The sequence below is a fragment of the Stenella coeruleoalba genome (assembly GCF_951394435.1).
Source record: "Stenella coeruleoalba genome assembly, chromosome: 2".
Taxonomy (NCBI): Eukaryota; Metazoa; Chordata; class Mammalia; order Artiodactyla; family Delphinidae; genus Stenella; species Stenella coeruleoalba.
This window is the reverse complement of record NC_137147.1, coordinates 87,072,824-87,090,703: the sequence shown is the minus strand read 5'-3', so window position 1 is coordinate 87,090,703 and position 17,880 is coordinate 87,072,824. Positions and strand designations below refer to the sequence as shown.

Sequence of the window (17,880 nt, the reverse complement as noted above, 5' to 3'; positions counted from 1 at the left end):
GAAAAGTTGCACATAATTTTGCTTATATTTCAGAGGAATTCACAGATTCCCTGAAACCTATCCTGGGATCCTCAATTAAGGACACCTTCTTTTGCTCATTTCTCATTCCAAAAGGCTTTTGCTTTTTTTCCTGGGTACCAATATTCCTATAGTGTCTTCAGTTCAATCTAAACTCTATAATCCTATGAAGGTACAAAACCTCTCTTACTCTAATGTGAAATTTTTTAGGGTACAGACTGGTGCTACTTAAAAATGTAGTCCCCAGGCAGGTGCCAGTCCATGAACTGCTTGTTGCTTGTATGTGTCAGCAGGGTTGGTTTTTTTTTTTTTTTTTTGGTTCGTTTGTTTTGTTTTGATTTTATGTAGCAAGACTTTCTCAAAGAAGGAAGCAGTAAGCTAGATTTATATTTATCACAAGCTTCTTATCTCATTGCAGGTCAGCACTTTGAGTAACATTGGTATATAAACTAGATATAAGTAGATTATATAAAAACATAGTTTTACTACCTAAAGTGGATTCAATCAGCCTAAAACATAAGAGGTTTCAGGTTGTTCTTTGTTCTGTTTTCAGGTTGACTGATGCAGTTATTTAGTCCTGTTATTTTAGGAAGAGTATTCCTTCCTTAATAGACCACAAGATTCTCCCTTAATTTAAAATTAAAGCTGCTTTGGAATTCCATGGCGGTCCAGTGGTTAGGACTTGGCACTTTCACTGCCATGGCCCAGGTTCAATCCCTGGTCTGGGAACTAAGAATTAATAAGTAAATACATACATACATACATACATACATACATACATAAATACATAAATAAAATTAAAGCTGCTCTTTTCTTAGCCATCCAGATCTTGGCCTAAGAGTTCTGTTGTCTCCTGTATCCCTCCCACCATCTATTTACTGTCTTTGCTAAACCTTTGGCCTACAGATTTCAAAACAGCCAGCGCTCCTTGCTCTCAAACCTTTTCTGACTGACCTGATCTTAGTTGGCTGTTTTTTCTTTGCTGTTGTTAGTGATGATTTGTTCATCACATTCCTTTAACCCTTGATCTAGTTGTCTCACTCTTTCCTGACCTGCCTCAGCACACCTTGTATTTATGGTGGTAACATTTTCTAGCCTCTCAGTCCTCTTGACTTTTGATTCCAAAGGACTTCTAAAGCCATTTTTACATTATAATTGATGCTGGTTCTATCAAAAGAGAGTATACTTTGCAGACATAGTTTGAAGTGCAGAGAGTCTTTAAAAGGAACATAGCCAGTTCTATTTTTATTAATGTAGAAAAATGTCTCATATGCTCTGTGTTCAAAGAATTTATGTCTAGAAGGATAAAAGTTTTTAATTGCCCTGAAGAAGGGAAGCTGAACTGCCTGTGAAGCTCTTTCATATGATTTTGTTTACTTCACTTTAGAATCAATTAACTTTTAACTCTGATTTGACTTTTCCCCTTTTTCAGTCATTATTGCCCTTTGATCCTAGCAGATTGTTTGGCTGGCAGTCTGCCAACACACTGACTATAGGAGGTAAGTCATTATGGATTCTTCTTGCTTTAGAAGCATTTCAGCAGTGTTGACAGAAGTTCATTTTTGTAAAGCCAACCTAGTTTCCCCCCTGCTTTCTATTTTAAAAATAAAGGCATATTCCACTGGAAAACATTTTCTTTTTTCTTTTTTTTTAATTGAAATATCGTTGATTTACAGTATTATGTTAGTTTTAGGTGTACAGCACAGTGATTCAGTTGTATATATATTCTTTCTCTGATTCTTTTCCCTTATAGATTATTACAAAATATTGAATATAGTGCCCTGTGCTGTACAGTAGGTCATTGTTGGTTATCCGTTTTATATATAATAGTGTATATATGTTAATCCCAACCTCCTAACTTATCCCTCCCCACCCTTTCCCCTTTGATAACCATAAGTTTGTTTTCTGTGTCTGTGAGTCTCTTTCTGTTTTGTAAATAAGTTCATTTGTATCATTTATTTAGATTCCACATATAAGCTATATCATATGATATTTGTCTTTGTCTGACTTATTTCACTTAGTATGATAATCTCTAGATCCATCCCTGTTGCTGCAGATGGCATTATTTCATTTTTTATGGCGCTCTCTCTCTCTCTCTCTATATATATATATATATATGTCACATTTTCTTTATTCATTTATTTGCTGATGGACATCTAGGTTGCTTCCATGTCTTGGCTATTGTAAATAGTGATGCAGTGAACTTTGGGGTGCTTGTATCTTTTCTGATTATACAGAAAATTATACAGAAAAAATCAGAAAAAATCTGATTATACAGAAAAAATCTGATTATACAGAAAAAATCTAGATCTGTAACTCTATTTCTGTCTTGTAGATAAGTTCATTTATACCTTTTTTTTAAGATTCTACATATAAGCAATATCATATGATATTTGTCTTTGCCTGACTTACTTCACTCAGTATGACAATCTCTGGGTCCATCCATGTTGCTGCAAATGGCATTATTTCATTCTTTTTTATGGCTGAGTAATATTCCATTATATATATATGTACCACATCTTCTCTATCCATTCCTCTGTTGATGGACATTTAGGTTGCTTCCATGTCCTGGCTATTGTAAATAGTGCTGCAGTGACCATTGGGGTGCATGTATCTTTTAAAATTATGGCTTTCTCTGGATATATGCCTAGGAGTGGGATTGCTGGATCATATGGTAGCTCTATTTTTAGTTTTTTAAGGAAGCTCCATACTGTTTTCCATAGTGGCTGTACTAATTTACATTCTCCCCAACAGTGTAGAAGGGTTCCTTTTTCTCCACACCCTCTCCAGCATTTATTATTTTTAGACTTTTTATGATGGCCATTCTCACCATAGTAAGGTGATACCTCATGGTAGTTTTGATGGAAAACATTTTCTAGGAAGCTGAATTGAAAACATACTGTGAGTTAAAAGTCATTGTATGAGGTCACTAGTGGTTTACTTGCTGGGGAATGTAATATAGACCTTCTGCTTAAATTTCTCCCTGTCCAAAAATCCTTGTTCACTTGCACTATAGTATTATAAAGGTTAAGAGCATAGGTGTTGGCATTAGACAAATCCTGGCTCTACCATGTAATAGCAGTATGACCTTGGGCAACTGATTTAACTTCTCTTCAGTTTTCTATAAAATAAGTAAGTGACAGTGTCCACCTCACATGTTACATGAGAATGAAAGGAGACAAGGCATTTAAAAAGCTGTTGCAGTTCCTGACACGTGGTAAGCACCAGATGCACACACACTGCCATCCTCTCTAGACCATAAAACTTCCCCTGATTTTTTTTTTGTGTGTTGTTCTTAAACTCTGCTTTTTCTATTTCTTTTTTACTTATTCATTTTGAATTAGCCTTTAATATCATATTACCTGTGGTGCCTCTGCCTACATTACTCTAAAGGAGGCTTCAAATTAGTACTTTTCACATAATATATACCTTGTAATATATACCCTGTAAATATTTATTGACTTATGTAAAAGTGCATTTTCTAATGCGTCAGTTTTATAAGTTCAAATTTCAATATATTGAATTTACCTAGTGCCTAGTGCAGTGCCGGGCCTATAATAGATATTCAATCGATATTTGTTCAGTGCAGGATAAAGTAGTGCTTATTGCATTTTCAAGTGAAAATACTCATTCTAATCTCAGTGAGGTTACCGGAGAGTAGACAGAATCCCCTGTACTGTTCTAATGCCTCCAACTCCATCAGCCAGAGTCCTGAGGCCCTGGTGGAGATGGAACACTCTACTGGGTACACAGAGGAAGCTGAAGGCATGTTCCCTGCCTGATTTTTAGAAGTTTAAAGCATATTTGAGGAAATAAAGCACAAATTAAGTGAAACAATTATCATGAAGACATAATACGGATTTTTTAAATTGGAGAGTTGTATTTAATTAGAATGTTGACTTCTTTTATCATATGGTTTTACCACTGAAAGTGGCCACAAGGCAACTGCGTGGTGATTTGGCTTCTGCAGCAGGCCAGAGAAAAATTTCTCTTCAGGTAGAATTTTCTCTTATACAAAATCTCCATACTAGCCACCAAACCACTAAAAATTCAGGGTCTTATTTGAATAAAAACTCAAGTTTGTTCATTCAGCTTTATATGAACTCAGCAAATATTGAATGAATGAATGGTTTTATATGTAATTGTAAGTTACCAGAGTCACTCTGATCTTACAAAGAATACAGATAAGGCGTGTGACAGTTTTTTAATCTCAAAGGAGGTATACTTTTAAATAATAGCTTTGTAAGATGACAGACTCCTCTAAAGTCTTCAAGTCCCGTTTTTTTAATAAGAGCTAAGTCACAATATAAAAAACCCTTGGAATTCCATGGGAGGGATACAACTTTATTTCAGAAGTAAGCTTTGAACTTTGAAAATAAGAGCAGATGCACTGTTAACAGTTCAAAATGTTGTTTTGTCTCGTTTTTTTAATAGGTAGTAAGCAGTTAAGCAGTTAACTGTTCCTATCAAGCCCTAACTTTGTTTCATACCAACTTTTCACATCCAAATATCTTTTGACTTCGTATTTTTCTAAAAAGATAAAAAAAAATTTTTTCTGCTTTTTTCGTGGACACAGAGGAACTTTGACTACTCTGCTGGTCTTGGAAAGTTGGTATCATGATGTAGATAATAAGGTGCTCTATGAATCCAACATCAGAAAGTACAGGTAGTGATAACAAAAGTTTATTAGGAGGGTATTAATATGGAGAAAAGGATGTTCTTCTCAAAGTATTTGTTGGAGAAAGGTACAGTGAGTTGGCCTTGGTGAATAGAGGATTCATATAAATATGAGCTGCATGAATGAATTAAAAAGCTACACTTGCAAATCATTAGCAGAGATTTTGTAGTTAAAGGGTTATTGCCACTGTGAACTTAATGGATCATCAGATACAAAATTAAAGCATCTAAAATAACAAGTTCAGTAGGGGAAAAGCATAGTTTATAAGTTTTGTTTTGGTTTTTTTTGTGGTATGCGGGCCTCTCACCGTTGTGGCCTCTCCCGTTGTGGAGCATAGGCTCTGGAGGCGCAGGCTCAGCGGCCATGGCTCACGGGCCTAGCTGCTCCGCGGCATGTGGGATCTTCCCAGACCGGGACACGAACCCGTGTCCCCTGCTTCGGCAGGCGGACTCTCAACCACTGCGCCACCAGGGAAGCCCCTGTTTATAAGTTTTTATGTAGCTTCTCAGGTACACATTTTTGTATAAAATGAGGGCTACCTCCACATATTAAAATAAAATTATTACATCTTGGTGGTTCAAAGTGATACACAGTGGTACAAAATGATTACAGCAACCAGTTTTCTTTTACCATTGCAGAGTAAAGTTTTCCACATGCAGATCTGAAACTAATCATGGTGAGGTGCAGGGGATTAATACTGCTTCACTTTCCCCCCAGATGCAGCGAGTCAGCTCCCACATTTCTCTAGCCCTGACCTGGTTAATAAATATGCTATAGTAGAACGTCTGAATTTTGCTTATTATTTACATCATGGACGACCATCGTTTGCGTTTGGTACTTTTCTGGTTCAGGAATTAACCAAGAGCAAGACCCCCAAGCAGCTGTAAGTATTTAAAACATAATTTGTACTCTTAATAAAAGGCATATCTGTGTACTTTTACACATGCATATAAATGCATATAAAAAACCTATTGGAAACATACCACAGTTAGTAATTATATTTGACCGGGGAATTATATATATATGTATTTTTTCATTTGTGCTTTTCTGTATATCCCAGGTTTTTGGCATTTAGCTTGTCTTACTTTTGTGTTTTTTGTTTGTTTGTATTTTGGCCCGCGCCATGCAGCTTGCGGGATCTTAGTTCCCCCACCAGGGATTGAACCCATGCCCCCTGCAGTGGAAGCATGGAGTCCTAACCACTGGACCGCCAGGGAATTCCCTTACTTTTGTTAATAGGAAAAAAGATTAAAATATATTTTAAATAAGATAATAAATATATCTGAAAAGCATGTTTTTAAATAATGATCCAGGAGCTTGCCAAATGTTAGCAATTACTATAAAGAGGGAATTCTATAGTGAGATGTGAATTCTGTATTTAAGATCTTGGTCTTTTATAATTCACTTTTATAAAGCACAGAATTGGGAGGAGTATTTGATATAATCAGCAGCTAAATACAGATTTATTTTATTTATTGTTTTATAGTTAACAAAATAATGCATCTTTATGTTAAAATATTTAAGTAGGTCAGAAGGGTGAAAAATGAAAGAAAAAAGTCCCTCATTCTCTCATCTTCATTCTACATGGTATATAAACATGGTTAATTTCTTGTGCATCTTTCCTCAGAATTTTTCTATTCATGTAAAAGTACATATATGAGTCGTTTAAAATGTATGTGCTTTATGATATCAAATTTTAGGTGGCATTAATTTTCTTGGTAGTTTGTGTACATACAATTAATAAGATCATAAGTTGGTAGTCTTTCATAAGTTCTATTCCACGTTCCCTGAATAAAGTTGGAAGCAAAAATAATTTGGACTATGAGTAGGCATTTTAGGAGAAGGTAAATATAAGGGAATAGGGGGCTATGGAGCCAGAAGGAGACTAAAAGCTACCTAGAACCTAAATGGATGTATATAAGGGGTGAAAAAGGGAAGGGGGAGGAAGTCAAAAATCGCATGCATCTGATGCTCCAAGTATCACTGATGTAATTCAATCTGCTTTTCCTGGTGAGAAAAAATGTTCACGTGCTCATGTGATTTTGATTCCTTTCTTTTTCAGAATCCAGCAAGTAGGCAATGAAGCCTATGTTTTAGGGCTCTCCTCCTTCCACATACCATCAATAGGAGCTGCCTGTGTTTGTTTCTTAGAACTGCTTGGCCTCGACAGCCTCAAGCTCAGAGTTGATATGAAAGTGGCCAATATAATTTTGAGCTACACGTGTAGAAATGAAGATGCTCAGTACAACTTTATCAGAGAGTCTCTAGGTACAGCACCTTTATGTCATTTGTTGAGAGGACAAGGGACAAATAGGTCTAAGGCATTGAATTGTGAGTGATTGGGGAGGAAACAGTTATCTTCTGTTTCATCCTTCTTCTGCAGAATTTTTGCACTTTATTTCACTTTATTGGGCCCTTTAATGGGTTTCTGAAATGTCTCTGGGCCATACTCTTCAAACAGAACTGCCCAGTTCCCGACCTTTTCTCTTGACCATATTTTGTTGTTTATATTTCTTATAGCTGAAAAACTATCTAAACTGGCTATGGGTGAAAAGTCAACCATAGAAGAATTGCTTGTTCTCTTAGAAGAAGGTATATGGGACAGCATTCAGCAGCAGGAAATAAAGAGGTTTGTGAGTTGTGATCCCAGCCTCTTTTCTAGCAAGCTTTATTGTTCCAATCTGTTTGCCTAGTCTTTCTGCCAACACATGTTTTCACCAGACCTTATCTTCTTACTCATCAAGCACATAACAGATTTCAATTGCATCTTGCCATCAGTAAAAGAAGGGTGAAGATAATGATTCCCTCTTTACAGATAGAGTTTCCAAGAGGTGGAGAAGAGCTTTGTCTCCTCTACTGTGCTGCTGGTCTGAGAAGTCTCTTAAGTGTTACATGTTGAAATCATTTCAGAAGGAGCACGATAGATGTCACAAAATTTGACTCTTAAGTGATGTCCTTGATTTTTTTCTTGCTAATGTATGTCCATATAATATATGGAAGGTGAGGTGACCATCTGGCCACAAAAGCCCCTCTCCTTATACATTTATGTCATCTTTCCTCTGTGCTATTCTCCACTGGGGCTGACCCGCTACCCCGACCCTGGGAATGCACCATTCTCGTGTACCTCCTGTCACTGACTGCTCTCAGCAGTTTCCTTCTCAGCAGGTACCCTCCCCTTAGCAAGGAAGCCCAGGCACCGATCAGGGCTCTGATAGTCTAAAGTGAATCATGCAAGAGAATTAAGCACTCAGACAATTTCTTGAGTGACTATTTTTCTCAATTCTCCTAAAGATGGTGCATAGCTGGTTTGATAGATACTTGGTTGATAAAAAAGGAATGAATTTTGCCAGTATGCTAAGAAAGTTATTGTACATTATGGGTGAAAGAGTCCTTTTTTCCCCCAAAGCAGTCTAATAAGTATTTGTTGAAAGGCTTTTTAGAGAATATACTGTAGTTTATTTTTTACTAAGTTTCCAGTTTAAAGCTACATTTTAACGAGTTTTTTCCTCTTACCCCCCAACCCCACTCCCAATTATAGGTTATCCAGTGAATCCAGCAGCCAGTGGGCATTAGTGGTACAATTCTGCAGGCTCCACAATCTGAAACTGAGCACATCTTACCTTAGAGAATGTGCCAAAGCAAATGATTGGTTACAGTTTATTATTCACAGCCAACTCCATAATTACCACCCAGAGGAGGTAAGCAACCGATTGTTGCCAGTTTTTCAAGAAGAGAAATTGGAACACTTCTCAGAAGACAGTGTTCTTTCTGTTGTATATACATAGGCTTTTGTTTGCTATGATACTATTATTTTTACTAAGATTTCAGTGGGTTGGCTTCAGAGGACTAGTCATTACTACTAAAGAGCTGAAGGAAGAGTTTTTGTGACTCCAGATTGAATATGGAAACTTACTCAAACACAACAACTATGTAAAATTATATGATCACCTCTGATGCAGTTCAGGGTGAGAAAGAACAATTGTGCCTATGCTTTTCTCCAACATTTTCAGCTCCAGCTGAAATTGGAAGTTGGTTGTCTTTTTTGATCATCAATCATCTAATATGTTTTCTAGGTGAAATCTCTTCTCCAATATTTCAGCCCTGTTCTTCAAGACCACTTAAGACTGGCTTTTGAGAACTTGCCCTCAGTGTCCAAGTCTAGAATGGACAGTGATCAAGTCTGCAACAAGTCCCCGCAGGAACTGCAAAGAAACAAAGTAGAGATGACTGATTTCTTTGAAATTCTGCTTCAGTGCTCAGAGGTGCCAAACTCCTGGTGCTGGCTCCTGGCAGAAGCAGTGAAACAACAGGCCCCAATCCTTAGTGTCCTGGCCTCATGTGTCCAGGTGAGAATCTTGAGAAGCCTACATTAGGGACTCAGAGGGCAGTAGAAAAAGTGGGAAGAGACAGGGAAGGCTGATAATCATGGAGAATGTGAGGTGATGACAGTGAGGCCCTAGCATGTGCTTCCAAGGTCACTGCCACTTTTTGTGCTTCCCCAGCTTAGGCTTCAGGCCATCTAGTGCATTTCCTTGTGCCTTAATGTTCAGTAACTTAAGTGATCAGAGCCTTGGCTTCCGGTTGGCAGTCATAGAGAAGGATGCTTTGGTGGACCGACCACATCTGTGTCTTGAGCAGGAAAGAGGGATGCTCCGAACAGTCCCTTGATCAGCAGTTCTGTAGAGGACAGTCTTGTTTTCTTATACTTAGTACTTTGCTGACCTCCACATATATCCCCTCGGTTTCTTGGCCTTTTGACCTACTATACTCTGCAGGACAGTTTATAACTGGTTGTTCCCTTGGTTGTTCATTAGAGTTTGTTTCATGTTTGAAGGATTTTCAAGTCATTTTAACCAATTTCGTGAGGTGACTTGTTCTAAACAGGAAATATCCATCTGTAGTTGTAGCATTGCTGGAAGCTTCTGCAGTCAAGTAATCCATGTGCAGTCATTATCTTATTTTGAAAAGTTCTTATCCACTGGCAGGACGCCAGTGCTATTCCTTGCCTCTGTGTTTGGATCATCACTTCTGTGGAGCACAGTGTTGCAGCTGAAGCAATGGGACACATTCAGGACTCAATGGAGGGCCATACTTGGGACCTTGAGGACCTCTCAGTCATCTGGAGGACATTATTAACACGGCAGAAGAGCAAAACTCTCATCAGAGGTTTCCAGCTTTTCTTTAAGGTAGTGTTAGTCCATTTCTTTCCTCAGTTTAAAAGGGTTACTTCAGAATATCCCCCGTTGGCTTTTAAAGTTATTCCTATCTCTGGGATTTTTTTTTTAAGCCAACAACAGATAACGATATTAGAACTATCATTTATTTAGCACAGTGCTTTATATGTATTATTTTAGTCGATTCTAACAATAATCCTATATAAAGTAATATTTTAGAAGAATGTTATGAAGTGATATTATCCTCATTTTACAGAGTGATATACCAAGGCTCACAGAACTTAACTTAAGTAACTTAAGTAACATGCCCAGGGTCTCAGAGTACTTTAGTAAGTGGTTTACTTATGGTTCAGATCCATAATCTCTACTTCTAAAACTGCTATCCTCTGACCAAAAAGCTCCCACCAAAGTGATGGAAATGTATGGATTAATGCCACAAACAAGCAGTAGGTTAACAGATCAGTGGAGCCCATTACCCAGGAGTGTATGTAGAGGTGTCTTAGCAGCGTCTAATGGAATATCTTCTGCTCATGTGTAGTGGACCAAGTATAGACTGGAGTATGGACTGTTGAGTAGGTGTACCTGGCCTGAGTATCTTTTTTCCAAAAGGAAATATAAATTTAATTTCCTTTCTTTTTAATATATATGATTTCATTCTACTACAAAGCTGTTATTAATAGTTTTGTTTTTTACTTTAACCTCTCCTATATTGGCATTACTCATTGAGAATGTAGTATTGATTAAGTGTCAGGATTTTTAACTTCATTCAAACTCTTCCTCAAAGGAGTCCCCATTACTCTTCATGATGGAGATGTATGAACTGTGTATGTTCTTCAAGAATTATGAGGAAGCCGAAGCTAAACTTCTGGAGTTCCAGAAGAGCCTTGAAACTGTAAGTTGGAATTATAGTGCTCTTTCTTGCTGATCTGAAATTGGCTAAAGTGGCCTCTCGTCTGCTCGTAGTCAGGATGTGGCAGCAGTTGAATAGCTGTTACGTGGCATAATGCAAACTGAATCATTTGTATTGTTCCAGAGATGGAGAGGCAGGACAGGAGTTGCAGGGACCTTGCTTACAGCACATCAGTTGCCATGGATGACAGAGAGGTTTCATCCAGTGTGCTAATGAACTCTGATCAGTATCCTGAGGCTGCAGCCAAGCTCAGTGGGAAAGGGAATAATGGTATCCACTGTGGATGATACAGAGGAGTGTGGTGGTACAGGGGCCATGTTTTGCCAATCCACAATAACTCCAAGAGCATTGAGAGTGAGGGGTGTTTAATACCGCTTTATTCACTGTGACAGAAAATAATGGTTTTTTCCATCAACACTCCTTGTGGTCTCTGTCCAAATGATGCTGAGCCTTATGGTCAATTTCAGGCTTTACCTATTCTGATGCTTGTTTCAGACCTATTTACATGTGGAGCTAATTAACCCTATGGAAGAAAGAGGAAGCTGTAAAAAAGGAAAATATGCCTTAGTCCTGCTTGGGGTTTCAGCACTTTTGCCCTCTCTATCCCAAAAAAGCTTTATGATAAATGAGACAGAACCGTATACTGATTTTACCCAACAAATACATCACAGTGGAACTTGTGTATATGATTTTCCTCTCAATCACATTCGTCTTAACTGTAATGAAGATTTTAAAGTTTTATTATTCGAAAATACTGAATCAGTTATTCAAATATGCCTGAAGTTCCTAAATCACAGAAAATAGGGACATTCATTTCCTTCATCTGTCACTCTCCATGGCTAGAGCCATACAGTATCTTCTTTTTTTTAAATTATTTTTAAAAATTGTGATAAAATACACATAACATTTACCATCTTAACCTTGTTTTCTTAAACAGGCGTCTTTTTTTAAATTTTAATTTATTTTATTTATTTATTTTTGGCTGCGTTGGGTCTTCGTTGCTGCACACGGGCTTTCTCTTGTTGCGGCGAGTGGGGGCTACTCTTCTTTGCGGTGCACGGGCTTCTCATTGCGGTGGCTTCTCATTGTGGAGCACAGGCCCTAGGCTCATGGGTTTCAGAAATTGTGGCATGCGGGCTCAGTAATTGTGGCTCATGGGCTCTAGAGCGCAGGCTCAGTAGTTGTGGCACACGGGCTTAGTTGCTCTGTGGCATGTGGGATCTTCCCGGGCCAGGGCTCGAACCCGTTTTCCCTTGCATTGACAGGCAGATTCTTAATCACTGCACCACCAGGGAAGCCCTATACCATCTTAACCATTTTTAAGTACATAGTTCAGTGGCATTAACTACATTCACATTGTTGTGCAACCATCAGCACCACCATCCATCCCCATAGCTCTCTTTTCTTTTTTTTTTCCCCATAACTCTTTTCATCTTGTAAAATTCTCCACTCTCCGCTCCCACTAGCCCCTGTCAATCACCATTCTACTTTCTGTCTTTATGATTTGACTAAGTACCTCACAGAAGTGGAATCATACAGTATTTTTCTTCTTGTGACTGGCTTATTTCACTTAACATAATGTCCTCAAGATTCGTCCATGTTGTAACGTGTGTCAGAATTTCCTCCCTTTTTAGTGCTAAATAATATTCCATTGTATTTATATATCACATTTTGCCTATCCATTCATCCATCAGTGGACATTTGGGTTGCTTCTATTTTTTAGCTTTTGCAAATAATACTGCTATGAACATTGTGTACGAATATATATAGACCTTGCTTTTAATTTGTTTGGGTATCTACCTAGAAGTGAAATTGCTGGATGACATGGTAATTCTATTTCTGATATTTTGAGGAACTGCCATACTGTTTTCCATAGCAGCTATACTATTCCCACTAACAGTACACAGGCTTCCAATTTTCCACATCCTCTTCAGCACTTGTTTTCTGTTTTTTTGTTTTTTTGTTTGTTTTTTTTTGCAGTTTGCAGGCCTCTCACTGTTGTGGCCTCTCCTGTTGCGGAGCACAGGCTCCGGAGGTGCAGGCTCAGCGGCCATGGCTCACGGGCCCAGCCGCTCTGCAGCATGTGGGATCCTCCCGGACCGGGGCACGAACCCCTGTCCCCTGCATCAGCAGGCGGACTCTCAACCACTGTGCCACCAGGGAAGCCCTGTTTTCTGTATTTTTGATAGTAGTCATCCTAATGGGTGTGAGATGGTATCTCATTGTATTTTTGATTTGCATTTCCCTAATGATTAGTGATGTTGAGCATCTTTTCATGTGCTTATTGGCCATTTGTATATCTTCTTTGGAGAAATGTCTATTCAAGTCCTTTGCCCATTTTTGAATTGAGTTGCTTGTTTTTTTGGTTGTTGAATTTTAGGAATTGTCTATATATTCTGGATATTAATCCCATGTCATACATATGATTTGTAAATATTTCCTCCCATTCTGTGGGTTGCCTTTTTACTCTGTTGATGGTGTCCTTTGATGCACAAAATTGTTTAAATTTTCATGAAGTCCAATTTGCATATTTTTTTTTTGCTACCTGTGCCTGTGGTATCCTAGCCAAGAAATTATTGCCAAATCCAGTGTTGTGAAGCTCTTGTCCTGTGTTTTCTTCTAAGAGTTATATTGTTTTAGGTCTTACATATTTAGGTCCTTGGTCCATTTTGAGTTAATTTTTGTGTAGGTTGTTAGGTAAGGGTCCAACTTCATTTTTTTGCATGTGGATATCCAGTTTTCCCAGCACCATTTGTTGAAAAGACTGTTCTTTCCTTATTGAATGGTCTTGGCACCCTTGTCAAATATCATTTGACCATGTATATGAGGGTTTATTTCTGGGCTTTCTTTTCTTAGCCATTGGTCTATATGTCTGTCTTCATTGGCTATTTTGATTACTGTAGTAGCTTTGTAGTAAGTTTTGAAATCAGGAAGAGTGAGTCCTCTAGTTTTTTTAGTTTTTTTCAAGATTGTTTTGGCTATTTGGGGTCCCTTGAGATTCCATATGATTTTAGAATTTTCTGTAAAAACAAAATGTCATAGGGATTGCATTGAATCTGTAGATTTTTGGGATAGTAATGAGATTTTAACTATAGTAAGACTTCCAATTCTTAAACATGGAATGTGTTTCCATTTACTTATGTCTTTAGTTTGTTTCAGTGGTGTTTTGTAGTTTTCATTGTACAAGTCTTTTACCTCATTGGTTAAGTTAATTCCTAAGTACTTTATTCTTTTTTTTTTTTTTTTTTTGACTGCACCATGTGGCATGTGGCATCCTAGCTCCCTGACCAGGGATTGAACCCCCATCCCCTGCAGTGGAAGCACAGAGTCTTAAACACTGTACCTCCAGGGAAGTCCTATTCTTTTTGATGCTGTTGGAAATGGAAACATTTTATAATTTCCTTTTCAGATTGCTCATTGTTTGTGTATAGCAATGCAACTGATTTTTGTGTGTTGACTTTGTATCCTGCTACTTTGCTCAATTCATTTACCCTTAAGTTTTATGGTGGAATCTTTAGGGTTTTCTATATAAGATCATACCTGCAAACAGAGATCATTTTATTCCTTTCCAACTTGGATGCGTTTTATTTCTTTTTCTTGCCTAAGCACGCTGGCTAGAACTTACAGAACTGTGTTGAATAGAAGTGGTGAAAGCAGGCATCTTTGCCTTGTTCCTGATCTTAGAGGAATGCTCTCAGTCTTGCACCATTGAGTATGATGTTTGTTGTGGGTTTTTCACATAAGGCTTTTATTATGTGGAGGTAGTTTCCTTCTATTCCTAGTTTGTTGAGTGTTTTTTTTTTATCATGCGGTGGTGTTTAATTTTGTCACATACTTTTTCTGCATCAATTAAGATGATCATGTGGGGTTATTTTTTTCTTCATTCTGTTGAAGAAAACTGTGACATATACATTGAATTTTGTATGTTGAACCATTCTTGCATTCCAGGAATAAATCCCATTTGGTTATGGTATATAATCCTTTTAATACGCTGCTGAATTCAGATTGCGAGTCTTGTGTTGAGGATTTTTGCATCAGCGTTCATAAGGGATATTGGTCTGTAGTTTTCTTGTAGTGTCTTTATCTGTCTTTGGTATCAAGATTATGCTGGTTTCACAGAATAAGTAGGGAAGTGTTCTCTCCTCTCCAGTTTTTTGGAAAAGTTTGAGAAAGATTGGTATTAGTTTTTTAAATGTTTGGTAGAATTCATCAGTAAACCCATCAGGTCCATGGCTTTTCTTTGTTAGGAATTGGTTTTGGTTTTGTTTTGCTTTTTTGGTTGGGAGATTTTTGACTACTGATTAAATCTCCTTACTAGGAGATTTGGTCTATTCAGATATCTATTTCTTTGTGATTTAGTCTTGGTAGGTTTTGTGTTTCAAGGGATCTGTCCATTTCATCTAGATCATCCAGCTTTTTGGCATACAGTTGTTCATAGTACTCTCTTATAATCCTTTTGATTTCTGTAGAATAGGTAGTAATGTCCCCACTTTCATTTCTGATTTAGTAATTTGAGTCTTCTTTAAAAATGTGTTGTTTAATTTCCACAATTTTGTCAGTTTTCCAGTTTTCCTTTTGTTACTGACTTCTAACATCATCTCATTGTAGTCAGAGAAGATACTTCATATGATATCTGTATTTTAAAATCTATGAGACTTAATTGGAGTTAACATATGTTCTATCCTGGAAAATATGCCATGTGAACTCGAGAAGGATGTGTTTTTTATTGTTTTTGGGTAGAGTGTTCTGTGTATGTCTGTTAGATCTAGTTGGTTTATTGTGTGAAGTCCTCTTTTTCCTTACTTGTCTCCTGTCAGGTTATTCTGTCCATTATTGTAAGCAGAGTACCGGCATACCTTTGAGATATTGCAGGTTCAGTTCCAGACAACCGCACTAAAGTGAATATCACAATAAAGTGAGTCACATGGACTTTTTGGTTTCCCAGTGCATATAAAAGTTATGTTTACACTATACTGTAGTCTGTTAAGGGTGCAATAGTATTATGTCTAAAAATATATATATACATACCTTAATTTAAAAACACTTTATTGCTAAAAAATGGTAGTTCTAAGTTCAGTCTTTTAAGGAAACTCCATACAGTTCTCCATAGTGGCTGTATCAATTTACATTCCCACCAGCAGTGCAAGAGGGTTCCCTTTTCTCCACACCCTCTCCAGCATTTATTGTTTGTAGATTTTTTGATGATGGCCATTCTGATTGGGAGGTGATACCTCATTGTAGTTTTGATTTGCATTTCTCTAATAATTAGTGATGTTGAGCATCTTTTCATATGCCTCTTGGCCATCTGTATGTGTTCTTTGAAGAAATGTCTGTTTAGGTCTTCTGCCCACTTTTTTTTTTCTGCCCATTTTTTGATTGGGTTTGTTGTTTTGATATTGAGCTGCATGAGCTTAATATTTTGGAGATTAATCCTTTGTCAGTTGCTTCATTTGCAAATATTTTCTCCCATTTTGAGGGTTGCCTTTTCGTCTTGTTTATGGTTTCCTTTGCTGTGCAGAAGCTTTTAAGTTTCATTAGGTCCCATTTGTTTATTTTTCTTTTTATTTCCATTTCTCTAGGAGGTGAGTCAAAAAAGATCTTGCTGTGATTTATGCCAAAGAGTGTTTTTCTATGTTATCCTCTAAGAGTTTTATAATATCCAGTATTACATTTAGGCCTTTAATCCATTTTGAGTTTATTTTTGTGTATGGTGTTAGGTAGTGTTCTAATTTCATTGTTTTACATGTAGCTGTCCAGTTTTCCCAGTACCACTTATTGAAGAAACTGTCTTTTCTGCACTGTATATTCTGCCTCCTTTGTCATAGATTAGGTGACCATAGGTACGTGGGTTTATCTCCAGGCTTTCTATCCTGTACCATTGATCTATATTTCTGTTTTTGTGCCAGTATCATAGTGTCTTGATTACTATAGTTTTGTAGTATAGTCTGAAGTCAGGGAGCCTGATTTCTCCAGCTTCGTTATTTTCCCTCAAGACCACTTTGGCTATTCGGGGTCTTTTGTGTCTCCATACAAATTTTAAGATTTTTTGTTCTAGTTCCATAAAAAATGCCATTGCTAATTTGATAGGGATTGCATTGAATCTGTAGATTGCTTTGGGTAGTATAGTCATTTTCACAATATTGATTCTTCCAATCCAAGAACATGGTATATCTCTCCATCTGTTTGTATCATCTTTAATTTCTTTCATCAGTGTCTTATAGTTTTCTGCATACAGGTCTTTTGTCTCCCTAGATAGCGTTATTCCTAGGTATTTTATTCTTTTTGTTGCAGTGGTAAATGGGAGTGTTTCCTTAATTTCTCTTTCAGATTTTTTCATCATTAGCATATAGGAATGCAAGAGATTTCCATGCGTTAATTTTGTATCCTGCAACTTTACCAAATTCATTGATTAGCTCTAGTAGTTTTCTGGTGGCATCTGTAGGATTCTCCATGTATAGTATCATGTCATCTGCAAACAGTGACAGTTTTACTTCTTTTCCAATTTGTATTTCTTTTTCTTCTGTGATTGCCATGGCTAGGACTTCCAAAACTATGTTGTATAATAGTGGTGAGAGTGGACATCCTTGTGTTGTTCCTGATCTTAGAGGAAATGCTTTCAGTTTTTCACCATTGAGAATGATGTTTGCTGTGGGTTTGTGGCATATGGCCTTTATTATGTTGAGGTAGGTTCCCTCTATGCCAACTTTCTGGAGAGTTTTTATCATAAATGGGTGTTGAATTTTGTCAAAAGCTTTTTCTGCATCTACTGAGTTGATCATATGGTTTTTATTCTTCAAGCTGTTAGTATAGTTTATCACATTGATTGATTTACGTATATTAAAGAATCCTTGCATCCCTGGGATAGATCCCACTTGATCATGGTGTATGATCCTTTTAATGTGTTGTTGGATTCTGTTTGCTAGTATTTTGTTGAGGATTTTTGCATTTGTATTCATCAGTGATACTGGTCTGTAATTTTCTTTTTTTGTAGTATCTTTGTCTGGTTTTGGTAACAGGGTGATGGTGGCCTCATAGATGAGTTTGGGAGTGTTCCTTCATCCGCAATTTTTTGGAAGAGTTTGAGAAGGATGGGTGTTAGC

At 37.3% G+C, this 17,880-nt stretch overlaps 1 protein-coding gene across 7 annotated transcripts in view; it reads left to right on the top strand.

The window, feature by feature from the left end:
- The window catches only part of SPG11 (SPG11 vesicle trafficking associated, spatacsin), a 77,056-nt gene that overhangs the window by 34,012 nt on the left and 25,164 nt on the right, over positions 1-17,880 (top strand). For 6 of the 7 annotated variants that reach the window (XR_013826976.1, XM_079912244.1, XM_079912243.1 and 3 more), the window contains 8 exons: positions 1,451-1,517; positions 5,414-5,579; positions 6,759-6,964; positions 7,217-7,325; positions 8,235-8,394; positions 8,770-9,042; positions 9,682-9,882; positions 10,655-10,762. Coding sequence is in view for 6 of the 7 variants with exons in the window: in XM_079912244.1 (XP_079768370.1) it covers positions 1,451-1,517; positions 5,414-5,579; positions 6,759-6,964; positions 7,217-7,325; positions 8,235-8,394; positions 8,770-9,042; positions 9,682-9,882; positions 10,655-10,762 (1,290 nt within the window). In the remaining variant the exon portion in view is untranslated. The remainder of the gene's footprint in view (positions 1-1,450; positions 1,518-5,413; positions 5,580-6,758; positions 6,965-7,216; positions 7,326-8,234; positions 8,395-8,769; positions 9,043-9,681; positions 9,883-10,654; positions 10,763-17,880) is intronic. The other variant, XM_079912245.1, reaches the window with a different exon arrangement.